Genomic DNA, 22,702 nt, shown 5'->3' with positions numbered 1-22,702 from the left:
TAAGGAAAATGAAGTGTATTCGTGAAGAATATATCATAAAATTCTCCAATTTCTGGGCTACTGGTTATGAAAACCTTAAGCAAATAGGAGGTAAAAATGATAGAATTAGCCTATCAATTAAGGCATGAAGAAAAACAGTTCTGTAAAAATTAGGATCCTATGTTTACATTAACTTCTCAATCACCTGTGACAGCTTTCACTTCATCCATCACTTTATTCAGATCAATGTTTCCATTAGCTATGAAGAGAAGGGACAATTGAGACATGTAATCAATGTCATGAGCTCCAAAAAACATATACAAAGGATATACATTGATGGAAAATTCCAGATAAATTCCATTAATATCATAATTTTATACACACTTATATTAAATCTCTGAATTTCAAGGATTTTGGCTGATCTATTTTTCCAGTGTTTCTGGATCATTGGTATTTATCAGCTCTCTGGTAGCACTTCAGGTACTGCTGTGAGCCATGAGTGCCATAGCTCATATAGGAACCACTAATTCAAACTAGAGTGTTAAATGAATACATCATAGAGTATGTAGTGCCTGGCAAGTTAAAATATCAGATTTTAACTAAAGGAAAGGGGAATGCATAGAAAGAGTCTTCTACATGGAAGAGAGGCTGAGAAATATAAAGTAAAACCACACCTGGGTACAACATATACAACAGATACATATGCAGTGCATGGAGAACTATAGTCGGTTCAGCACTGCAGAAGAATGAAGTATGGATTTGGGAAAGGAAAGTTCATACAAGAGAGGTAGGTTGGACTCAGATTATTAAGGGATTTGTAAGTAATTTTAAGAAGCTTAGCCTTTATCTACTAGGTTATATAGAATCACTGAGTGGTTGGTTATAAGTTCAGGAATGATATGGACCAATTTGCATTTTATTTTAATTTTCTTTAACTTTAAATTATAATTAATTTTATTATTACAAAATTACATTTATATTGAAATATATAGAGAGTGATGTCATCAAGATGGTGACATAAGTTTTTCCTGACTTCAGTCCCCCTCACAAAAAGACCATCTTGCAAGTATCCACAGACAAGACACCATTGTGAAAATCCCACAATATGGTTGTGAGGCTGATGAATCTCCCTGAACCACAGAGACTGAGAAGGACCACATTAGAAGGGTAAGACAATCAGCTATGCTCTGACTGCACTGCCCCTCTCCCAGGCTAGTATAGTGCTGCACTGAGAGGGCTTCCCAGAGCTATGGTTTCTCTGGTGGGAAAAAGAGAGCCCAAGGTAGACATCCAGCTCCTCCAGAGTTGGGGGTTGCTTCCTGGAAGGCCCACCTGGGTCCTGTCCCATAGGTATTGGGGGGGGGGGAGGTATCCGTGGGTCTTAACCATTTGAGATCAGAATGAGATGGAGAAGGGAAACATGGCTTACATTAACCAGCACTTGGGTCTTGGCAGATTGTTTCTCCTAGCAGCAGTGCCTGAGTAGATATCTAACACAGTGGTTTTGCCCATCTGCAGAGCCAAGATGGTGGTCCCTCTGGCCAGGGAACCATTCTGCTTGAGTTGGGTCCCCAGCCAATAAGCCTTTCTGGCCTTGGAGCCTCTTCTATCACCCCATCCAGATGAGGAAGCAAATTCATGGCTCCTGCCTATTGCTGAGTATAGATAGTCCTCTGTCCTGCCTGACCAGAAAACCTATTGAGACCATCCCAGAGACTGTGTAGATTACCCTACAGCTCCTCTTACAGCAGTGCCTGAGTGAAGAGCCCACTCATGGGCTCTGCCTCTCTGCAGAACTGAGCTAGTGGCACTATCTGGCCAGGGATATTGATGGATACTCCTGCCTGGCTCAGGTACCCAGCCAATAAGCCTTCTCAGCAAAGGAGCCTATGATATAGAGACTGGGCTGGGAAGGAAATTCAAAGCCCTGACCAGGGATGAATATAGCTTCCAGCCTTATCTGACCAAGAAGCCTAACCAGAACACCTGGGAAGTTGCATAGTCCATCCTACAGATCTGGTTATAATGGTGCCTGAGCAGAGACCCCAAAATTGACAACCTAGAGGAAACGGATAAATTATTCCTAGAAACATACAACCTACTGAGATTGAATCATGAAGAAACAGAAAATCTGAAGAGACCAAAAACAAGTAAGGATATTGAGTCAATAATCAAAATCTTCTTCCCCAAAAGTCCAGGACAAATGGTTTTATTGCTGAATTTTTACCATTTAATGAAGAGTTAACACCAATCCTTCTCAAATTCTTCCCAAAAAATTTAAGAGGAGGGAACACTGCCAAACTCATTTACAAGGTAGCATTTACCCTGATACCAAAGCCAGACAAAGACACTACAAAAAAATTAAAACTATAGGACAATGTCCCTGACGAATATAAATGCAAAAATTCTCAACAAAATTCTAGCAAACCAATTCAATAGCACATTAAAAGGATCATATAGCATGATTAAGTGGGATTCATCCCTAGGATGCAAAGATATTTCAACATGTGCAAATCAATAAATGTGACATACTGCATTAATAGAATGAAAGATAAAAATCACATGATCATCTCAATTGATGCAGAAAAAGCATATGACAAAATTCAACATCCATTCATGATAAAAGCTGTCACTAAATTAGGTATAGAAGGAAAGAATCTCAACATAATAAAGGCCATGTATGACAATACTCAATACTTAACATCATACTCTAACAGTGAAAGGTTGAAAGCTTTTCCTCTATAATCAGAAATAAGACAAGTGCTCACTCTTACCACTCCTATTCAGTATAGTACTAGAAGTGTTAGCTAGAACAATTAGGCAAGAAAAGAAATAAAAGTCACCAGAATCAGAAAGAAAGAAAGAAAGAAAGAAAGAAAGAAAGAAAGAAAGAAAGAAAGAAAAAAAAAGTGTGTCTATTTGCAGATGACATTATTTTAAGTATAGAAAATCCTAAAGACTCAACCAAAAAAAAAATAATAACTTGTTAAATTTAATGAATGAATTCAGTAAAGATGCAGGATACAAAATCAACATACAAAAATCAATGGTGTTTCTATATACTAACGATGAATTATCAGAAAAAGAAATGAAGAAAATAATCTCACAACAGCATCACAAACTATAAAGTACTTAGGAGTAAATTTGGAAGAGACACAAATAGAAAGATATCCTGTGTTCATAGATTAGAAGAATTATTAACCTTAAAATGTCCACACTAAGGCAATGCCATCTATAGATTCAATGTAATTCTTAAGATTCCAATGGCAATTTTTACACATACATAAAACATAATCCTAAAATTCATTTGGAACCACAAAAGCTAAACCAATCCTCAAAAGAAGGGTAAAGCTGGAGGATCACAATTTTTTACTTCAAACTGTATTATAAAGCTATAGTAATCAAAACAGTATGGCACTGGCATAAAAACACACACTTGGACCAATGAAAGAGAATCAAGCGCTTAGATACAAACTCATACATATATGGCCAACTTCTATTTGACACAGAAGCCAACAATATTCAAGCAAGCCTAGAATACTCAATGGAGAAAAGTGTGTCTTCATTAAATGGTGTTAGGAAAATTGGATATTTACATGACAAAGAGTGAGATTAGACCCCTGTCTTATACTGTTCACAAAAATCAACTCAAAATGAATTAAAGAATTAAATGTAAGGCCTGAAATCATACATAAAACTCCCAAGGGAAACGGAGAAAAAAGCTCTTTGATGTTTCTCTTGGCAATGATTTTTTGGATGTGACTCCTATAAAGCACAAGCAACAACATAAAAAATAAACAAATAAGTAGGGCTACATCAAACTGAAGAGCTTCTCTGCATGGCAAAATAACCATAAGAGACCCTTAAATACAGAGAACAAACTGAGGTTGATGAGGTTTGGAGGGGAGGTAAATGGGTGACAGGCACTAAGGAGGGCACTTTTCAGGATGAGCACTGGGTGTCATATGTAAGAGATGAATCTCTGGGTTCTACTCTTGAAGCTAAGACTACACTGTATGTTCACTAACTTGAGAATAATAATAATAAAAAAAGAATCAACAAAATGAAAAGACAGCCTATGTAATGGAAGAAAATATTTACAAACCATATATCTTATAAGAGGTTAATATCCAAACAATATAAGGAACTCATACACCTCAATAACAAAGAAACCAAATAACACAATTTAAAAATGGGTGAAATATCTGAAAAGACATTTTTCCAAAGAAGATATTCAAATGGCCAACAGGTCCATTAAAAGGTGGCTCATCCTCACTAATCATCAGGGAAATGTAAATCAAAACCACAATGAGGTAGCACCTCACACCTGTTAGAATGGCTATCATCAAAAAGACAAGAGATAGAATGTACTGGTAAGGATGTGGGGGAAAGGGAAGCCTCGTGCACTGCTGGTGAAAGTGTAAATTGGTGCAGCCAACGTGAAGAGTATGAAGGTTCCTCAAAAAATTAAAAATGGAACTACATATGATCCAGAAATTATGACTTGGGTATATATCCAAAGTAAACAAAATCACTGTCTTGAAGAGATAACTGAATCTTCACATCCATTATAGCATAATTTATAATAGCAAATACATGGAAAAAACCTCAGCATCCATTGATGGAGGGATACATAAAGAAAATGTGGGGTATATATACAATGGGATATGAGGGTATATATGGGGTATATATACAATGGGAATGAGTTTTGGAAGCATGTGGGTGTTTAGGAATTTGTCCATTTCTTCTAGGTTGTCCAGTTTGTTGGCATATAATTTTTCATAGTATTCCCTGATAATTGCTTGTATCTCTAAAGGATTGGTTGTAATAATTCCATTTTCATTCATGATTTTCTCTATTTGGGTCATCTCCCTTTTCTTTTTGAGAAGCCTGGCTAGAGGTTTATCGACTTTGTTTATTTTTTCAAAAAACCAACTCTTGGTTTCGTTGATCTGCTCTACACTTTTTTTAGATTCTATACTGTTTATTTCTGCTCTGGTCTTTATTATTTCTCTTCTTCTTCTGGGTTTAGGCTGTCTTTGCTGTTCTGCTTCTATTTCCTTTAGGTGTGCTGTTAGATTTCGTCTTTAGGATTTTTCTTGTTTCTTGAGATAGGCCTGGATTGCAATGTATTTTCCTCTCAGGACTGCCTTCGCTGCGTCCCAAAGCATTTGGATTGTTGTATTTTCATTTTCATTTGTTTCCATATATTTTTTAATTTCTTCTCTAATTGCCTGGTTGACCCATGCATTCTTTAGTAGGGTGTTCTTTAACCTCCATACTTTTGGAGGTTTTCCAGACTTTTTCCTGTGGTTGATTTCAAGCTTCATAGCATTGTGGTCTGAAAGTATGCATGGTATGATCTCAATTCTTGTATACTTATGGAGGGCTGTTTTGTGACCCAGTATGTGGTCTATCTTGGAGAATGTTCCATGTGCACTCGAGAAGAAAGTATATTCTGTTGCTTTGGGATGCAGAGTTCTAAATATATCTGTCAAGTCCATCTGATCCAATGTATCATTCAGGACCCTTGTTTCTTTATTGACCGTGTGTCTAGATGATCTATCCATTTCTGTAAGTGGAGTGTTAAAGTCCCCTGCAATGACCACATTCTTATCAATAAGGTTGCTTATGTTTGTGAGTAATTGTTGTATATATTTGGGGGCTCCTGTATTTGGTGCATAGACATTTATAATTGTTAGCTCTTCCTGATGGATAGACCCTGTAATTATTATATAATGCCCTTCTTCATCTCTTGTTACAGCCTTTAATTTAAAGTCTAGTTTGTCTGATATAAGTATGGCTATTCCAGCTTTCTTTTGACTTCCAGTGGCATGATAAATACTTCTCCATCCCCTCACTCTCAATCTGAAGGTGTCCTCAGGTCTAAAATGAGTCTCTTGTAGACAGCAAATAGATGGGTCTTGGTTTTTTTTATCCATTCTGATACCCTATGTCTTTTGGTTGGTGCATTTAGTCCATTTAGTCCATTCAGTGTTATTATAGAAAGATATGGGTTTAGAGTCATTGTGATGTCTGTAGGTTTCATGCTTGTAGCGATGTCTCTGGTACTTTGTCTCACAGGATCCCCCTCAGGATCTCTTGTAGGGCTGGTTTAGTGGTGACGAATTCCTTCAGGTTTTGTTTGTTTGGGAAGACCTTTATCTCTCCTTCTATTCTAAATGACAGACTTGCTGGATAAAGGATTCTCGGCTGCATATTTTCCTGTTCATCACATTGAAGATCTCCTGCCATTCCTTTCTGGCCTGCCAAGTTTCAGAAGAGAGATCGGTCATGAGTCTTATAGGTCTCCCTCTATATGTTAGAGCACATTTATCCCTCGCTGCTTTCAGAATTTTCTCTTTATCCTTGTACTTTGCCAGTTTCACTATGATATGTCATGCAGAAGATCGATTCAAGTTACGTCTGAAGGGAGTTCTCTGTGCCTCTTGGATTTCTATGCCTTTTTCCTTCCCCAGATCAGGGAAGTTCTCAGCTATGATTTCTTCAAGTACACCTTCAGCACCTTTCCCTCTCTCTTCCTCCTCTGGAATACCAATTATGCATAGATTATTTCTTTTTAGTGCATCACTTAGTTCTCTAATTTTCCCCTCATACTCCTGGATTTTTAATCTCTCTTTTTCTCAGCTTCTTCTTTTTCCATAATTTTATCTTCTAGTTCACCTATTCTCCCCTCTACCTCTTCAATCTGAAGCGTGGTCATTTCCATTTTATTTTGCAGCTCGTTTATTGCATTTTTTAGCTCCTCCTGACTATTCCTTAGTCCCTTGATCTCCGTAGCAATAGATTCTCTGCTGTCCTCTATACTGTTTTCAAGCCCAGTGATTAATTTTATGACTATTACTGTAAATTCACTTTCTGTTACATTGTTTAAATCCTTTTTGATCAGTTCGTTAGCTGTCGTTATTTCCTGGAGATTCTTTTGAGGGGAATTCTTCCTTTTGGTCATTTTGGATAGTTTCTGGAGTGGTGCCGAACTGCAGGGCACTTCCCCTGTGCTGTCTTGAATAACTCACGTTGGTGGGCGGGGCGCAGTCAGACCTGATGTCTGCCCCCAGCCCACCGCTGGGGCCACAGTCAGACTGGTGTGTACCTTCTCTTCCCCTCTCTTAGGGGCGGGATTCACTGTGGGGTGGCGTGGCCCGTCTGGGCTACTTGCACACTGCCAGGCTTGTGGTGCTGGGGATCTGGCGTATTAGCTGGGGTAGATAGGCAAGGTGCATGGGGGGCGGGAGGGGCAGGCTCAGCTCACTTCTCCTTCTGTGATCCGCTTTGGGAGGGGCCCTGCAGCAGCTGGAGGGAGTCAGGCGCGCCGCCGGAGGTGTGGGTCCGCAGAAGCACAGCGTTGGGTGTTTGCGTGGTGCAAGCAAGTTCCCTGGCAGGAACTGGTTCCCTTTGGGATTTTGGCTGGGGGGTGGGCGAGGGAGATGGCACTGGCGAGCGCCTTTCTTCCCCGCCAAACTGAGCTCTGTGTCCCGGGGCTCAGCAACTCTCCCTCCCATTGTCCTCCAGCCCTCCTGTTCTCCGAGCAGAGCTGTTAGCTTATAACCTTCCAGATGTCAAGTCCCGCTTGCTGTCGGAACACACTCCCTCCGGCCCCTCCGCTTCTGCAAGCTAGACTCGGGAGCTCTGCTTGGCTGGCGGGCTGCCCCTCCGCCCTGACTCCCTCCCGCCAGTCCTAGCACGCACCGCCTCTCCGCCCTTCCTACCCTCTTCCGTGGGCCTCTCGTCTGCGCTTGGCTCCGGAGACTCCGTTCTGCTAGTCTTCCGGCGTTTTTCTGGGTTATTTAGGCAGGTGTAGGTGGAATCTAAGTGATCAGCAGGACGCGCGGGGAGCCCAGCGTCCTCCTACGCCGCCATCTTCCTCTCCGTCCTAACTCTACTATTCACTGATTTAATACAGAATATTTTTCCCCAACATAGAAGAGGTGTCATATATTAATGTCAAATTAAAATAAAAAAAAGAATTTGCTACCAAGACACAGAATTGAAATTATTTATTTTTATTTATTATTTTGAAAGAGAAAGAGAGACAGAGAGAGAGAGAGAGAGAATGAGTGAGTGAGAGGCAGAGATAAAGAGAGGGACAGAAATCCCAAGCAGGCTCCATGTTTTCAGGGCAGAGCCCCATGTGGTGCTTGATATCATGAACCTCAGACCATGACCCGAGGCAAAATCAAAAGTCAGCTGCTTAACCAACTGAGCCACCCAGGCACCCCAGAATTTAACTTTTATTACTAACATGCAGAGATTTAAAAGTGTAACTCTAAGAAATTAGATAAAAAACGATCTATCAAATGAAGGATAAAATGGTAGAATAAGCAAAGAAATAAAAGTCTTTGAAATATAATTTTGACTAAAACTTATATTCTTAGATTTATATTAACTTCTCACCTGTAAGAGTTTTCACTCCATCCATCAATTTATCAAGATCAACCTTCCCATTATCTATAAAAAAAGGTAAAGATAAAAATAATAAAATGATGCAGACTCAGAAAAACAGAGTATGAAAACCTTATATTGTGAAAGTCCACTTCTTTTCATTGTGCTCTATGTCAATCCTCAACTTATAAATCCAGTTCTTCAGAAATTCTATGATAGAAGACGTGCCCTATTCCCTATCAGAGGTGAGCCAACTATCGTCCATTGGCCAAATCCAGCCCACTGCCACGTATCTTTTTATTTTTTCACCACCTATTTTTATATGGCCCATGAGCTAAGAATCATTTTTACATTTTCAAATGATTGTAAACCCCAAAAGGATATTATTTGTGACACATAAAACTTACACAAATTTAAAATTTTAGTGTCCATAAATAAAATTTTATTGGAACACAGCCACACTAATTTGTTTACACATTGTTTACAGCTGCTTTTGTACTACAACAACATAATTGAGAAGTATGACAGAGATCACATCATCCACAAAGCCTGAAGTATTTATTATTTGCCCTTTATAGAAACATTGCTGACCCTGCCCTAGAAGACAGAGTCCACTCAGAGGCAATTTATACTCCTGAATTGTTTAGATTCACCCTACTTTATAAACCTGGAAGAAACTATTATTGATGTTGGCCATGTTCTATGACCCTGCTCAATTATGGTATATCCATAAAGCCTACCTACCATTGTATAATAAAAGGAAAAATGAAGTAATCTTTCATATATTCCCAATATAATTTTTTTAAAAAGTCTTTTCAATTACTATGATAATCATGGAATGGCTAGTGACATATGACTGGTGTATTTTTGAAGCAATTGTTAAAAAACTTCATTCATCTCATTATAGGCAAATTTCCTTTTTTTTTTTTTCTTATTTTCCACTACTTTTATTTACTTAGTCATCATACATTAGTTACTGACAAGTGGTCAAGAAGTTCCTAAGAAGAGGTATGGTATTTAACAGGATCACAAAGATTGCCACTGAAACTGCTAGGTTGGCTCGTCACATTTCCACAGATTTTGATGGTAATGAGACAATGAGCCCAAATGGATTAAGATAGTTTATTACTTATACCCAAGAAGTAAGATCAGCATGGTGTTGGATCTCTGCCACTTTAGTCCCAGAGTACAACACGGAACCAGCTGGACAGTGGACTGGTGGGACATGTGATGAGTTGTTCTGCTGCTGGGAAGCTCACTCAAATGGTACCCAACAAGTTTTATAGACTTATACAGAAATCTGCAGCTGTATCCTAAGGGAGAGAGGCAGAAAGTTGTGTTCAACTGAAACTAGGGAGATGAATGAGAAATGACCTTGTGACCATCTCCTGTAGATAGGGAAACAGATGGAGACACTGCTTGGTGGCAGCTCTTCACAAGGCTGCCTACTTCTCCTTGTTCCAGGAGGAATTGTGATGCTTTCAAGAAAGACTTTGGTAAGATTGTGGTCAAGATATATTTATGTGGCCTAGGTGGAGATGTGCAAAGTTGTTAGAGAAGAACCATTTCCCTCAAATTACATATCCAATATTTGAAATATGCTAGGTCTTAAGGGCACAAAGATAATTAAAGTACACTTTCTACTTTCAAGGACTTCAGAGTTTGGAAAAACTGGTTATGCTGAGTAAACAAAATTCAGAGATAGTGTACTTTTATGGAAGACTCTGATCAAATTGCCTGAAATTTTCCCATATACACCACATAGGAATTTTCCTTTTCCATAAGTAACAAGTTAAATTAGGAGATTATTATCTATTATTGTCGAGCCAAGTATTTTATTTATTTATATATATATTTTTAATACAATTTACTGTCAAATTGGCTTACATACAACACTCAATACTCATCCCAACAAGTGCCCTCCTCAATGCCCATCACCCTCTTTCCCCTCTCCCCCACCTCCATCAACCCTCAGTTTGTTCTCTGTATTTAAGTATCTCTTGTGGTTTGCCTCCCTCCCTCTCTGTTTGTAACTATTTCTTTTTTTTCCCCTTCCCATCTCCCATGGTCTTCTGTTAAGTTTCTCAAGATCCACATGAGTAAAAACATGTAATATCTGTCTTTCTCTGGCTTACTTATTTCACTTAGCATAATACCTTCCGGTTCCATCCACATTGCTGCAAATGGCATGATTTTATTCTTTCTCATTGCCAAGTAGTATTCCATTGCATATATAAACCATATTTGCTCTATCCATTCATCAGTTGATGGACATTTTGGCTCTTTCCATAGTTTGGCTATTGTTGAAAGTGCTGCTATAAATATTGGGGTACATGAGCCCCTATGCATCAGCACTCCTGTATCCCTTGGGTAAATTCCTAGCAGTGCTATTGCTGGGTCATAGGATAGTTCTATTTTTAGTTTTCTGAGGAACCTCCACACTGTTTTCCAGAGCAGCTCTACCAGTTTGCATTCCCACCAACAGTGCAAGAGGGTTCCCATTTCTTCACATCCTGGCCAGCATCTATAATCACCTGATTTGTTCATTTTAGCCACTCTGACCACTCTGATCATTTGGTGTGACGTGGTATCTCAGCGTGAGTGTGGCTTTGATTTGTATTTCCCTGATGATGAGTGATATCAAGCATCGTTTCATGTGTCCGTTGGCCATCTGGATGTCTTCTTTGGAAAAGTGTCTATTCATGTCTTCTGCCCATTTCTTCACTGGATTATTTGTTTTTCAGATGTGGAGTTTGCGAGTTCTTTATAGATTTTGGATACTAGCCCTTTATCCGATATGTCATTTGCAAATATCTTCTCCCGTTCCGTTCCATCGGTTGCCTTTTAGTTTTGTTGATTGTTTCCTTTGTAGTGCAGAAGCTTTTTATCTTGATGAGGTCCCAATAGTTCATTTTTGCTTTTAATTTCCTTGCCTTTGGAGAGGTGTCGAGCAAGAAATTGCTGTGGCTGAGGTCAAAGAGGTTGTTGCCTTTAAGCAAAGTATTTTAAATATACATATGTCCTATTGTAAAAGATAAGATTACAAACTGTAAGAAGAATATGAAAATCATCTAGGCCTGGAAATCTGCTAACTTGCTTTTTTTCCCTTATCATTTAGAATATTTATTTTATATCATTGAATGATGTTTATTTTTTTTTTTTAATTTTTTTTTCAACGTTTATTTATTTTTGGGACTGAGAGAGACAGAGCATGAATGGGGGAGGGCCAGAGAGAGAGGGAGACACAGAATCGGAAACAGGCTCCAGGCTCTGAGCCATCAGCCCAGAGCCCGACGCGGGGCTCGAACTCAAGGACCGCGAGATTGTGACCTGGCTGAAGTCGGACGCTTAACCGACTGCGCCACCCAGGCGCCCCTCATTGAATGATGTTTAGAGTTAAACCGATTTTTAAAATATCACTCTTATGCAGGGGCGCCTGGGTGGCTCAGTTGGTTGACTGTCCGACTTCGGCTCAGGTCATGATCTCGCAGTCTGTGAGGTCAAGCCCCCCACCTCGGGCTCTATGCTGACAGCTCAGAGCCTCGAGCCTGCTTCAGATTCTGTGTCTCCCTCTCTCTCTGCCCCTTCCCTGCTAGTAGTCTCTCTCTCTCTCTCAAAAATAAATAAGAAACATTAAAAAAATTTAAAAATTAAAAAAATTAAAATGTCATGCTTATGCAAACATAAAAATATGCGAGATAAACTTACAATTACTATAATTTCATATTTAGAATCTAATTCTTTTAAATTGCTGTTCAGCTCTTCAACGCAGAATCACTGGTGTCTGCTTTTGTCTCCAAAATATTGTCCAGTGTGCTATCAACAGCACTGGTGACACAGCATTTCTTAGATGAGGGCTCCACTAGAGTTTTTTATTTAAAGCGAACAAGAAATTAAAAATGTTTCTTAAGAGTAGTTGACACATAAGGCTACATTGGTTTTAGGTGTACAACACACTCATCTGATAGGTTTTTATACGTGATGCCACAGCACCACAGGTCTAGCTACCATCTGTCACCATACAACGCTATTACAATATCATTGACTATATCCTTATACAGTGTCTTTTATTCCCATGACTTATTCATTCCATTACTGGAAGCCTGTATCTCCTACTCCTCTGCATCCATTTTGCTAATACTCACATCCCCACCCCTCCGGCAATCAGTTTGTTCTCTGTATTTACAGGTCTGATTGGTTTTTTTTTGTTCGTTTATTGACTTTTTTTTAGATTCTACGTGTGAGTGAATTGATATATTTGTCTTTCTCTGACTTACTTCACTTAGCATAATACCCTCTAGGTCCATCTGTGTTGTCCCAAATGGCAAGATTTCATCTTTCTTGACGAATATGGCTGAGTAATATTCCAGTGTGTGTGTCTTCTTTGTCCATTCATCTATTGATAGGCACTTAGGATGCTTCCATATTGTGGCTATTATAAATAATGCTGCAATAAACATAGAGTGCATCTATCTTTTTGAATTAGTATTTTTGTTTTCTTTGGGTAAATACTCAGTAGTGGAATTATTGGATTATATGGTATTTCTAGTTTTAATTTCTTGAGGAACCTCCATACTGTTTTCCATAGTGGCTGTACCAATTTACATTCCCATCAGTAGTGCACAAGAGTTCTTTTCCTCTACATCCTCACCAACAATTGTTATCCTCACCAACACTTATTATTCTCATTGTTTTGATTTTAGCCAGTCTGACAGGTCTGAGTTGATATCTCATTGTGGTTTTTATTTGCACTTCTCTGATAATGAGTGATACTGAGCATCTTTTCATGTGTCTTTTGGCCATCTGTATGACTTCTTTGGAAAAGTATCTATTCAGATCCTATGCTCATTTTAAAAATCAGATTTTTTTTTTTGGTGTTGAGTTGTATAAGTTCTTCATATTTTTTGGATATTAACCCCTTATTGGATATATCATTTGCAAATATCTTCTCCCATTCAGTAGGTTGCCTTTTTGTTTTGTTGATAGTTTCCACCACTGTGCAAAAAAGGCTTTTATTTTGAGGTAGTCCCAATAGTTTACTTTTGCTTTTGTTTCCCTTGTGTTAGAAGACATATCTAGAAAAATGTTGCTACAGCTGATATCAAAGAGATTACTGCTTGTGTTCTCTTCTAGGACTTTTATGGTTTCAGGTCTCACATTTAGGTTTTTAATACATTTTGAACTTATTTTTGTGTATGGTATTAAAGAGTGGTCCAGTTTCTTTATTTTATATGTAGCTGTCTAGTTTTCCGGACAAATGGTCCAACAATACCATTTGTTGAAGAAACTGTCTATTCTCTATTGTATATTCTTGCCTCTTTTGTCATAGATTAATTGACCATATCATCACGGGGTTATTTCTGGGCTCTCTATTCTGTTCCTTTGATCCATGTGTCTATTTTTATGCCAGCACCATACTGTTTTGATTAGTAGGGCTTTGAAGTAGATCTTGAAATATGGAATTGTGACATCTCCAACTTTGTTTTTCTTTCTCAAGATTACTTTGGCTATTTGGGGTCTTTTGCAGTTCCAAACAAATTTTAGGATTATTTTTTCTAGTTTTGTAGAATGCACTTTTGGTAAATTGCACTGAATTGTAGGTTGCTTTGGATAGTATGGACATTTTAACAATATTTGTTCTTCCAATCCCTAAGCATGGAATATCTTTCTATTTGTTTGTTGTGTCATCTTCAAATTCTTTCACCAATGTGTTATAGTTTTCAGAGCACAGATTTTTTTTCCCTGTTTGGTTAAATTTATTCCTATTTCATTCTTTTTGGTGCAATTAAAGTTAACAAGAAATTTTGACAAGTTGATGTCTGATGTCCATCCTCATTGCTTGGAACTTTATTTTACCTTTGTGAGGGATTTGGCAGTTTCGTTTGCCTTCACTTACACTGTATGGTGTATCATAGGCAATTCTTTTGTGTATGCATCATTAACAACAGGTAGTATCGATTTTCTACTTGTGGGTTTCTTTCTTTCTTAGGTCCAAAAAGCATTTTGTTGTAGCTTTGCAATAAAATTTTGAAAAACAGAATTGTGGTCTTTCCTCCAATGGTGAGATGTTTTCTTCACTAATCATAAATTTATACTTTGCCACTGTTTCCATGCTTTTCCTGTATACACAACTTTCCCTTCAATTCTTAATGACAGCGCAATTTTCTTGGAGAAGTTTTTAAACAGCAATTAAACTCAACACATGGGGTACCAACAATACACAACTTAAAGTGGTAATGTGCCACAGTGACAGGCTAAAACCAAATTCACAAATGCAGACTCAATGACAAGAATGTAATAACTCTACTATGTGATTGGTAACAATTATAAGATGCATCCTGATTCACATGCTAAAATGTGAAAGTATTATTTACATATATATTTTTTTAATTTTTTTAATTTTAAAGAATATATATTTTTTAAATAATGAAATATGAGGCTGATTCTGATTCTGCCATGGCCGTATCAGCTCTCTACAATCTATTTTTCCTGATGATTAGACTAAAAGTCTAAAGAAAACACAAAAAGCAACAACACTAGACTATAGAAGAGAACCAAAACTTGCAGAAGTGACTGGCAACGGAAGTGAGCCTTCTGTTTTGGTTTTCTCTTTTCCCTAATGGCTTTGTCCTGAGGGTGGGGCCCCAATCACAGAACTGCAAGACAGAGCAGGAAGCTAAGACTGATAAAAACTCCATCTCTTTGACCAGAGAAACCTGGAAAAGAGGCCCCTTCAGGTTGGAAAATATGGGGTAATTCCAGAGAGGAGAGAACAATGGAGAAAGGGATCCCCTAATTCTGTGTATGAATCTGTAAAAGTCTTGGGCTCACTTTTGAGTTGTGCATGCATGAGACAGATACAAAGAAAGCATTCTTGCAACGGCTTTGAGAACTGAATTAAGATTTAAACCAGGGCCCAAGTCTCAGACTAACCCAAGTGGCACATGCAGACAGACCCATAGCAGTAAAACAAAGCTTTGTAGAATGAACTGAGACTGGAACCATCCAGAGAAATGGGAGATGGAATTTGTGTTCTGAATCTGAGTTGATTACCTGCTAAAACAAAACCCACCAGCATTGTTCAATGAATTTTAAAAGGATCCAGAGTCTACACAACAAAATAGTTGACAAAGTTGAGGATACAATTCAGAATTATTTAACATACAAAAAGTTAGGAAAATGAGATCAATTATCAAGTGAAAAGGCAATCAATACATGCCAATCCTTGGATGACTCAAGTGTTAGAATTATCAAAAAAAAAAAAAAGGCTCTAAAACAAATATTTTGGTCACAGAATCCCTTTACACTGTTAGAAGTTTTTGGAGACTCCAAAGAGCGTCTGATTATCTTGTATGCTAAATCGTAAAACAAGTGTTAATAAAATTCAAAGGACTGAAATCATGCAAAGTATGCTCGCTGACCACAACAGAGTTCAATTAGAAATGAACAACCAAAGGAAATCCGAGAAATTCAAATATTTTGAAATCAAACAACACATTTCAAAGTAATCCATGAGTCAAAGAAGAAATTACAAGAGAAATTAGAATGTATTTTTATCTGAATAAAAATTAAATACATGAGACACAGTGAAGGTGGTGCTTAAAGTAAAATTTATAGCCTTAAATAACTATGTTAGAGAAGAAGAGAGATCTCAAATCCATAATTAAGTCTTTATCTTCATCTAGGAAAGTAAGAGCAAGCCAAACCAAAGACAAGAAGAAGGAAGAAAATAATGAAGATTAGAGAGGATATGAGAACAATGACAGAGAAACTCAATGCAACCATTTAGTCTTCGAAAACATCATCAAAATTGACTAGCCAAGAAAAAAAGAGAGAGGACACAGATGACTAAAATTAGTAATGAAAGGAAGGATTAACCCACTGAACTTAACAGTAATTTAAAGGCTAAAGAGGGAATACTGTGAACAACTTTATGCCAGAAATTAAACAACTTACATGAAATAGATTCCAAAATGGACACAAGCTGCCCAAATGTAATAAAAAAGAAACAGAAAATCTGAATAGTGTTGTAACACACAAGAAAATTAAGCATTGGAAATTTTCTGAGAGAGAAGGGACTATGTCCAGATGGCTTCTTTGGTAAATTATTACAAATAATTAAAGAAATAATATCAGTCCTACATAAATTATTTCAGAAAACAGAAGTGGGAAAAAACACCAATTCATTCTATGAGACTAGTGCTACATTAATACGAAAGCTAGACAAAGACATCACAAGACAAACTCCAGTGGTGATGCCTTGTAATGATACTGGGAAGGGATGAGTTTTAGTAGAAAAATCAAGAGCTCGGACTAAGACAAGTTAAGTTACAAGTTATTTGAGCTATCCAAGTGGAGATTGCAAATAGGTAGTAAATAAACCAAATAGAGATCCAAGGAGTGTTTTAGGTTAGGAATATCTATCAGTGATTCATCACCATACAGATAGAATTCAGAGCTCGAAAAGTAGGTAAGATCACTTAAAGAACCCATCAGAGCCTTGAGTTATTTCAACGTTTTGAAAAAAGGTACAGAAAAGTAGAAGAGGGGAAGATAAGATGGGGAGAAAAAAACCCCAACTAGTTTTATGATCAGGTTTACATAGAAATGGATCATTCTGCCCACTGTGTGTAGAGTGGATTTAAAAGTAACAAAATTATAGGCAGAGAGAGAGTTATCTAGCAGTCTAAGAAGAGATAAAAAGAAATAGAAAGAAGGGTAGTGATACAGGGCTAAAGAGTAGGAATGGATTTTAAAAATATTTAGGAGTTTAAATAGGCAGCAGCAAGTAATTAAGTGGATAGAGATTCCTGGCAGGGTCAGTGAAGCAGAAAAAAGGATGATCAGTTTAAAAAGATATGGAATATATTAGATTACGAATTTTATCCTCCAACAGCTATTTGGGGTGGACTAAATAGAAATGTCTCAGAAGATTTAGAATAAAATAGTTTGAAGACTGGGGAGAAGACTGGGAAGAACATAACTGATGGTTCAAACAGATGGTTAAAAGTAGGGGTTCATAAAATCACTCAGGGAGAACACATCAGACAAAAAAGCAAATGGTTCAGATTGGAAGAACTAAGAAATGAAGCGTTAGCCAGCGTATGATCACTTTTAAATTTAATCCGTAGAAGTTTTATTCTACATTCTGACTATTCCTCAGATAAACATTCTGGCTTCTCTGGTTTCTGTATGAAAACATGTCGATAACTTTAAATTTTAAAAATGAGGCAGGATTTCTTTTTACTTTAGAATGGGTTCTACTCTAAGATACATTTCCTTTCAGCATCAAATAATCCTAATTTCAAAAATTCTCATATGCACATTCACAGGCAAAGCTCTGCAGAAATGCAGAGAAATAACCACAGTGCTTACCGTTAACTGGTAGGTTATCTGTTAGACTTTGAAGCTCCTCTCCTGTGAGCACGATTCCCATGTTTTCTAGAACAGTATTGACTTTACTTCTTTCAACCTTCCCTCCTGAGGAAAGAGACATAAAGAATGACAAAAAATATTAAAATATGAAAGAACATTAAATACTAGAAATCTATCAGTGCTCTGTTACTATTATATTGAAAATGTTTTTACTATCAATATGAAAAAACTAGGAATAAGGAAAAATAGAATCCTTTTCAGTACTATTAATATTGCTTTGAAACATGAGTACCAAACTCTATTTTAACATCGTGTTAAAGAGCCTTAAGCTTTGCCTTGATGAAACTATGGACAAGAAATAATTTATGAAGGGATTTTGCAACTTAAGCTAAAGACAACTAATTGAATTTGCAGTAGAGAAGGATTTTGAAAAAAAACTCTCAGTTGCCAAAAAACTTGTACTGCTTTCCACTGGAACTTGACAATTACTTTACGCCTGGTTTATCCATACTGTGAAAACAGTTTATGAACACCGATTTTTTGGTGAATATTTTAAGACAGAAAACTATTTGTATTAGTTAAAAAGAATAGATAATTATCTTGTAAACTACCTAGCATGGTAGTTTACAGAGGGCTTTAGTTAAAATGTTAAAAATTTAGTTAAAAATGTTCTGAAGCTGAAGCAGGAGCTGAGGCTCAGAGTGCATGGAAAGGAAAATTTATTATTAAAATTGTAAAACAGGAGGCCTAGAGACTAGAAAAACTAGATGGATAGGGAAAGAGAACTACAGGGAGGCCGACAAGTATCTGGCTATGATTGTCTCATTTTTAAGGTGACGATTTAGTTGATAAAGACACATAGCAAGATGCTATCAAATGGGCAGCATGGTGGACAACTTCCACATTAAATTGAAAAATAATCCTGCTCCCACTCTTCTGGAGGGCCTGGGAATGCGAAGAGGCACTCTTCTTTTGACAGGTGACTCCTCTCAATAGGTACCAAGTGGCAGAGCTTTTAGGTCATTTCTTCATTCTCTTCTCTTCTTCTGGACTAAGCACTAGGAGGGAAAGCAAAACCAAATCCTAGGCACAAGCTGGTACCTTTGCCTACATTTTTTTTTTGTCTTAACTGAATCTCACACTAAAACCACATTCTTTTTAGAGGAATTATAATGAACATTAATTTATGATTTGGATTCTATCAGGAAACAGTGTCCAATATTTCTAACAATAGAAACTATTTTTATTTTCTTTGCTTAATTAATTTTCAGACTACCTATCATTCTCTTCATGTTTTGTTTTATCTACCTAGAATTCAATTTACACTTTCAAGATTAAGTTATGAAAAATACAAGAAAATGTGGGACCTACAAAGATTTAAAAAAACTCATCACAAAATACCTCTTTTAAAATAAAGAAACTACATTTAAAAATCAGTTCATAAAAGGATGGCTTGGGTAAAGCTCTAATGATATAAATTAAAATGTTAAATCTCAAACTGCTCATTAACTCACCTTTGAAAGACTTCAGACCATCCAACAATCTATTTTGATAGATCTTCCCAGAAACTACAATGTAAATCACACTCTATGTCAGACAAAGCATTATATAGATGCTCAGAAACATAATACATATACTTCAGAATTTCAGGGAGAGTTTTCATTTACTGAGTAAATATGTTCTTATTCATCCTCGAATAACAACAAAAAAAATGAGATGGGATACAATAGTGACAATTATGCCATTCTAAACCCCTGACAGAACAGTCTCTCTATGCTGGTTTCTTATCCTTTGATTTCTCTTGTCCAATTCTTCTAAAATTCTCTCCCCTAATCACATTCCTTCATTTTTTTTTTCTAATAGTTTTGTCATTGGCTAGAAGGCATGACATGGCAGCATTTATTTTGCCCCTGGTGGCCTGGGTTATATATAGAGATAGAGATATATAGATTGATAGATATAACTTAAAATCTGCCTTTTCTAATTACTTTAAATATATATATATATATATATATATATATATATATATATATATATTAAATGCTAGAAGAGAAATTTTTAAAAAATTAAGTTTATATATTTAGAGAGAGAGAGAGTGAGTGGGAGATGGGCGGAGAGAGCTAGGGAGAAAGAGAGAAAGAATCTCAAGCAGGCTCCATGCTGCCAGCACAGAGCCTGGAGCAGGGCTCAGTCTCACGAACTGTGAGATCATGACCTGAGCCAAAATCGAGAGTTGGACGTTCAACCGACTGAACCACCCAGGCGCCCCTAAAGAGAACTTTTAAAACTTCTCCCATGGTACCATAAAGCTAAGTATTCTAGAAGGCTACTAAAGTATCTTTATGGCTTACCATCAACTGGAAGCTTCTTTAGCAGCCTCTTTTGTTCTTTATCTGTTAGCTCAATACCCATGTTCCTCACAAAATCTGATAGATGTTGCACATTAATATTTTTTCCTTTGAAAATATGAAACGTGATCATTCAAGAATTTTATAGAATAAGTATTTCAAGTAATAATTTAATAGTGTTAAGCATGTTTCTTCCTAACTTGAGGAAGTTCAAAGATATAATAAGATATATACATCCATACAGAATTGAGAAGGGTCATATATCAAATTTGCTTAAAAATACTGAAAAGTATGATTTCTTAATCTGACAAGAAGTCAAAGTAGAATAGATTTTACCTAAATAACTGTCTGATTAATGAAATATCAACATCAATTCATTTCTCCATCTTATCAGAGAATACTATATATTTTAAATTTTTTTTCTGAAATATGTTATTTGCTCTTGATACTGACAATAAATAAGCTTTTTTTAATTAATATAATATATTGTCAAATTGGCTTACATACAACACCCAGTGCTCATCCCAACAAGTGCCCTCCTCAATGCCCATCACCCATTTTCCCCTCTCCCCCACCCCTTCATCCACCCTTAGCTTGCTCTCTGTATTTAAGAGTCTCTTGTGGTTTGCCTCCCTCTCTCTCTGTTTGTAACTATTTTCTTCCCTTCCCTCCCCCCATCATCTTCTGTTCAGTTTCTCAAGATCCACATATGAGTGAAAACATATGATACCTGTCCTCCTCTGACTTATTTCACTCAGCATAATTCTTTCCAGTTCCAAGAATGGAAAAAAAAAAAAAAAGCTTTATTTTACTGTTGCTTGATATACTCTGATTTGGGAATCTATTAATAATGTTGAAGTGAGTATTATTAGTATAAAAACTCCAGAAAGTTCAGAAGTTATTAGTAAGTTATAGGCTTTTAATTACTATATATAAAGGTAAACCGTGGGACATTAGGAGCAAATGTTTCATTAGAAAAGGTTGAAAGCTACAATTTACAAATCAGCAATAGAATGGTAAAAAATATTATTTAAAACTATACTACTACATAAAGTCTGCAGATCTTGGTTTTATATAACTTCCCACTGACCTGTAAAAGCTTTTAATCCACTACACAACTTTTTCATTGTAGTTCTCCCATATACTGTAAGAAGAAATGCAAATAATAAAAAGAGACAGTGAAACACACAAATAATAGGAGAGGAAAATATTCCAGCAACACTTTCGTACTAATAATATTCTCTACTTTTACCCACTTCTTGAGAATGAGTGTAAAGAGGTTAAATATGAAAAATATAACGTCAACAATACAACTATGACTTAATTCTTCTATAAAAAATCAAACCTACAATAGTCAAGGGATAAGATTCAAAAGCCACTTACTGTCCAGGGTCTACTTTTTAGCTCTAAGACTTTGAAGAACTTTCTTATTTCTATCAGGCCATGACAACGGGTTTATGTTTGGTACATGCTATTCAAAAATGTTTAAACTTGGGTTTCAGCAGTGATTTTCTCAGGTAATGTGTTCTCATTCAATATTCCCTGATGTTTTAACAGACCCAGAAAGATTTATTTCCTCCATTTGGATTACAAGATAAATTATTAAGCACTTTGAAGACAAATCCTTTATATTAGCAATTGGGGGGGCAGTTATCACACTGATAGACTAACAGATTTTATTTCCAATTTAATATTTTTTTTGAAAATTTTATTTGGGTAATTGTAGATGCATATGAAGTTAGTAGAAAAAATAGAGAGAGATGCCTTGTACGTTTTTGCCCAGCTTCCCTTAATGATAAGACTTACAAAGCCATAGAATAATACCAAAAACAGAATACTGGCATTGATACAATCCACCGATGTTATTTACATTTCCTTAGTGTTACTTGTACTCATGTGTATGTCTCTGTATTATTAAATTCCAGACAATTTTATTACCTGTGTAGGTGCATGTATGCACTGCCACAGTCAAGATACTGAACAGTTCCAGTCCCACAAGGACCCTATTATAACCACATCCACCTCCTTCTGCCTCTACCAATCCCCTATCTCTAAATCCAGGCAAGCTCTAATCTGTCCTCCATTTCTAAAATTTTGTTATTTCAAAAATGATATGTAAAGATCTTACAGTATGTAAGCTCTGAGGTTGGCTTTTTTAGCTCTGGATAACTATCTGGAAATTTGTCCAAGATGTTGCATGAATCAGATAGTGTACTTTTACTGATGAATAATAGTATTCCATAATATGTATGTACCACAAGTTTGTTTAGCCATTTACCTGTTGAAGGAGACTTGGGCTGATTCCAGTTTTTGGCTCTTACGTTCATGTACAGATTTTGTGCGAACATAAGTTTCAAAGGTGTAATTGCTACGGTAGCTCTATGCTTAGTTTTGTAAGAAACTGGTACTTTTTCTGTAGTGATTGTATCACTACCTTCCCACTACCAAGTATGAGTGGTCCGGTTTCTCTAGCATCCTCATCAACATTTGGTGTTGTCATTATTTTTTATTTTAGCTATTCTGATAGGTATGCAATGATATCTCATTGCAGTTTCAAATGGCACTTCCTTAATACCTAATGACGTCAAGCATCTCTT

General features: G+C 36.8%; 1 protein-coding gene across 49 annotated transcripts in view; it reads right to left on the bottom strand.

Moving 5' to 3' along the window:
- EFCAB3 (EF-hand calcium binding domain 3) overlaps positions 1-22,702 on the bottom strand; it is a 460,207-nt gene that overhangs the window by 227,010 nt on the left and 210,495 nt on the right. For 46 of the 49 annotated variants that reach the window (XM_045044749.1, XM_045044748.1, XM_045044746.1 and 43 more), the window contains 6 exons: positions 21,196-21,249; positions 20,109-20,213; positions 19,272-19,325; positions 17,758-17,862; positions 8,395-8,448; positions 185-238 (listed from right to left, as the gene is read on the bottom strand). In XM_045044749.1, the coding sequence (XP_044900684.1) occupies positions 185-238; positions 8,395-8,448; positions 17,758-17,862; positions 19,272-19,325; positions 20,109-20,213; positions 21,196-21,249 (426 nt within the window). The remainder of the gene's footprint in view (positions 1-184; positions 239-8,394; positions 8,449-17,757; positions 17,863-19,271; positions 19,326-20,108; positions 20,214-21,195; positions 21,250-22,702) is intronic. The other 3 variants (XM_045044764.1, XM_045044776.1, XM_045044784.1) reach the window with 3 other exon arrangements.

The sequence above is a fragment of the Felis catus genome, chromosome E1 (assembly GCF_018350175.1).
Source record: "Felis catus isolate Fca126 chromosome E1, F.catus_Fca126_mat1.0, whole genome shotgun sequence".
Classification (NCBI taxonomy): Eukaryota; Metazoa; Chordata; class Mammalia; order Carnivora; family Felidae; genus Felis; species Felis catus.
Note: the sequence above shows the minus strand (reverse complement) of the source record. Positions and strands in the feature narration are given on the sequence as shown.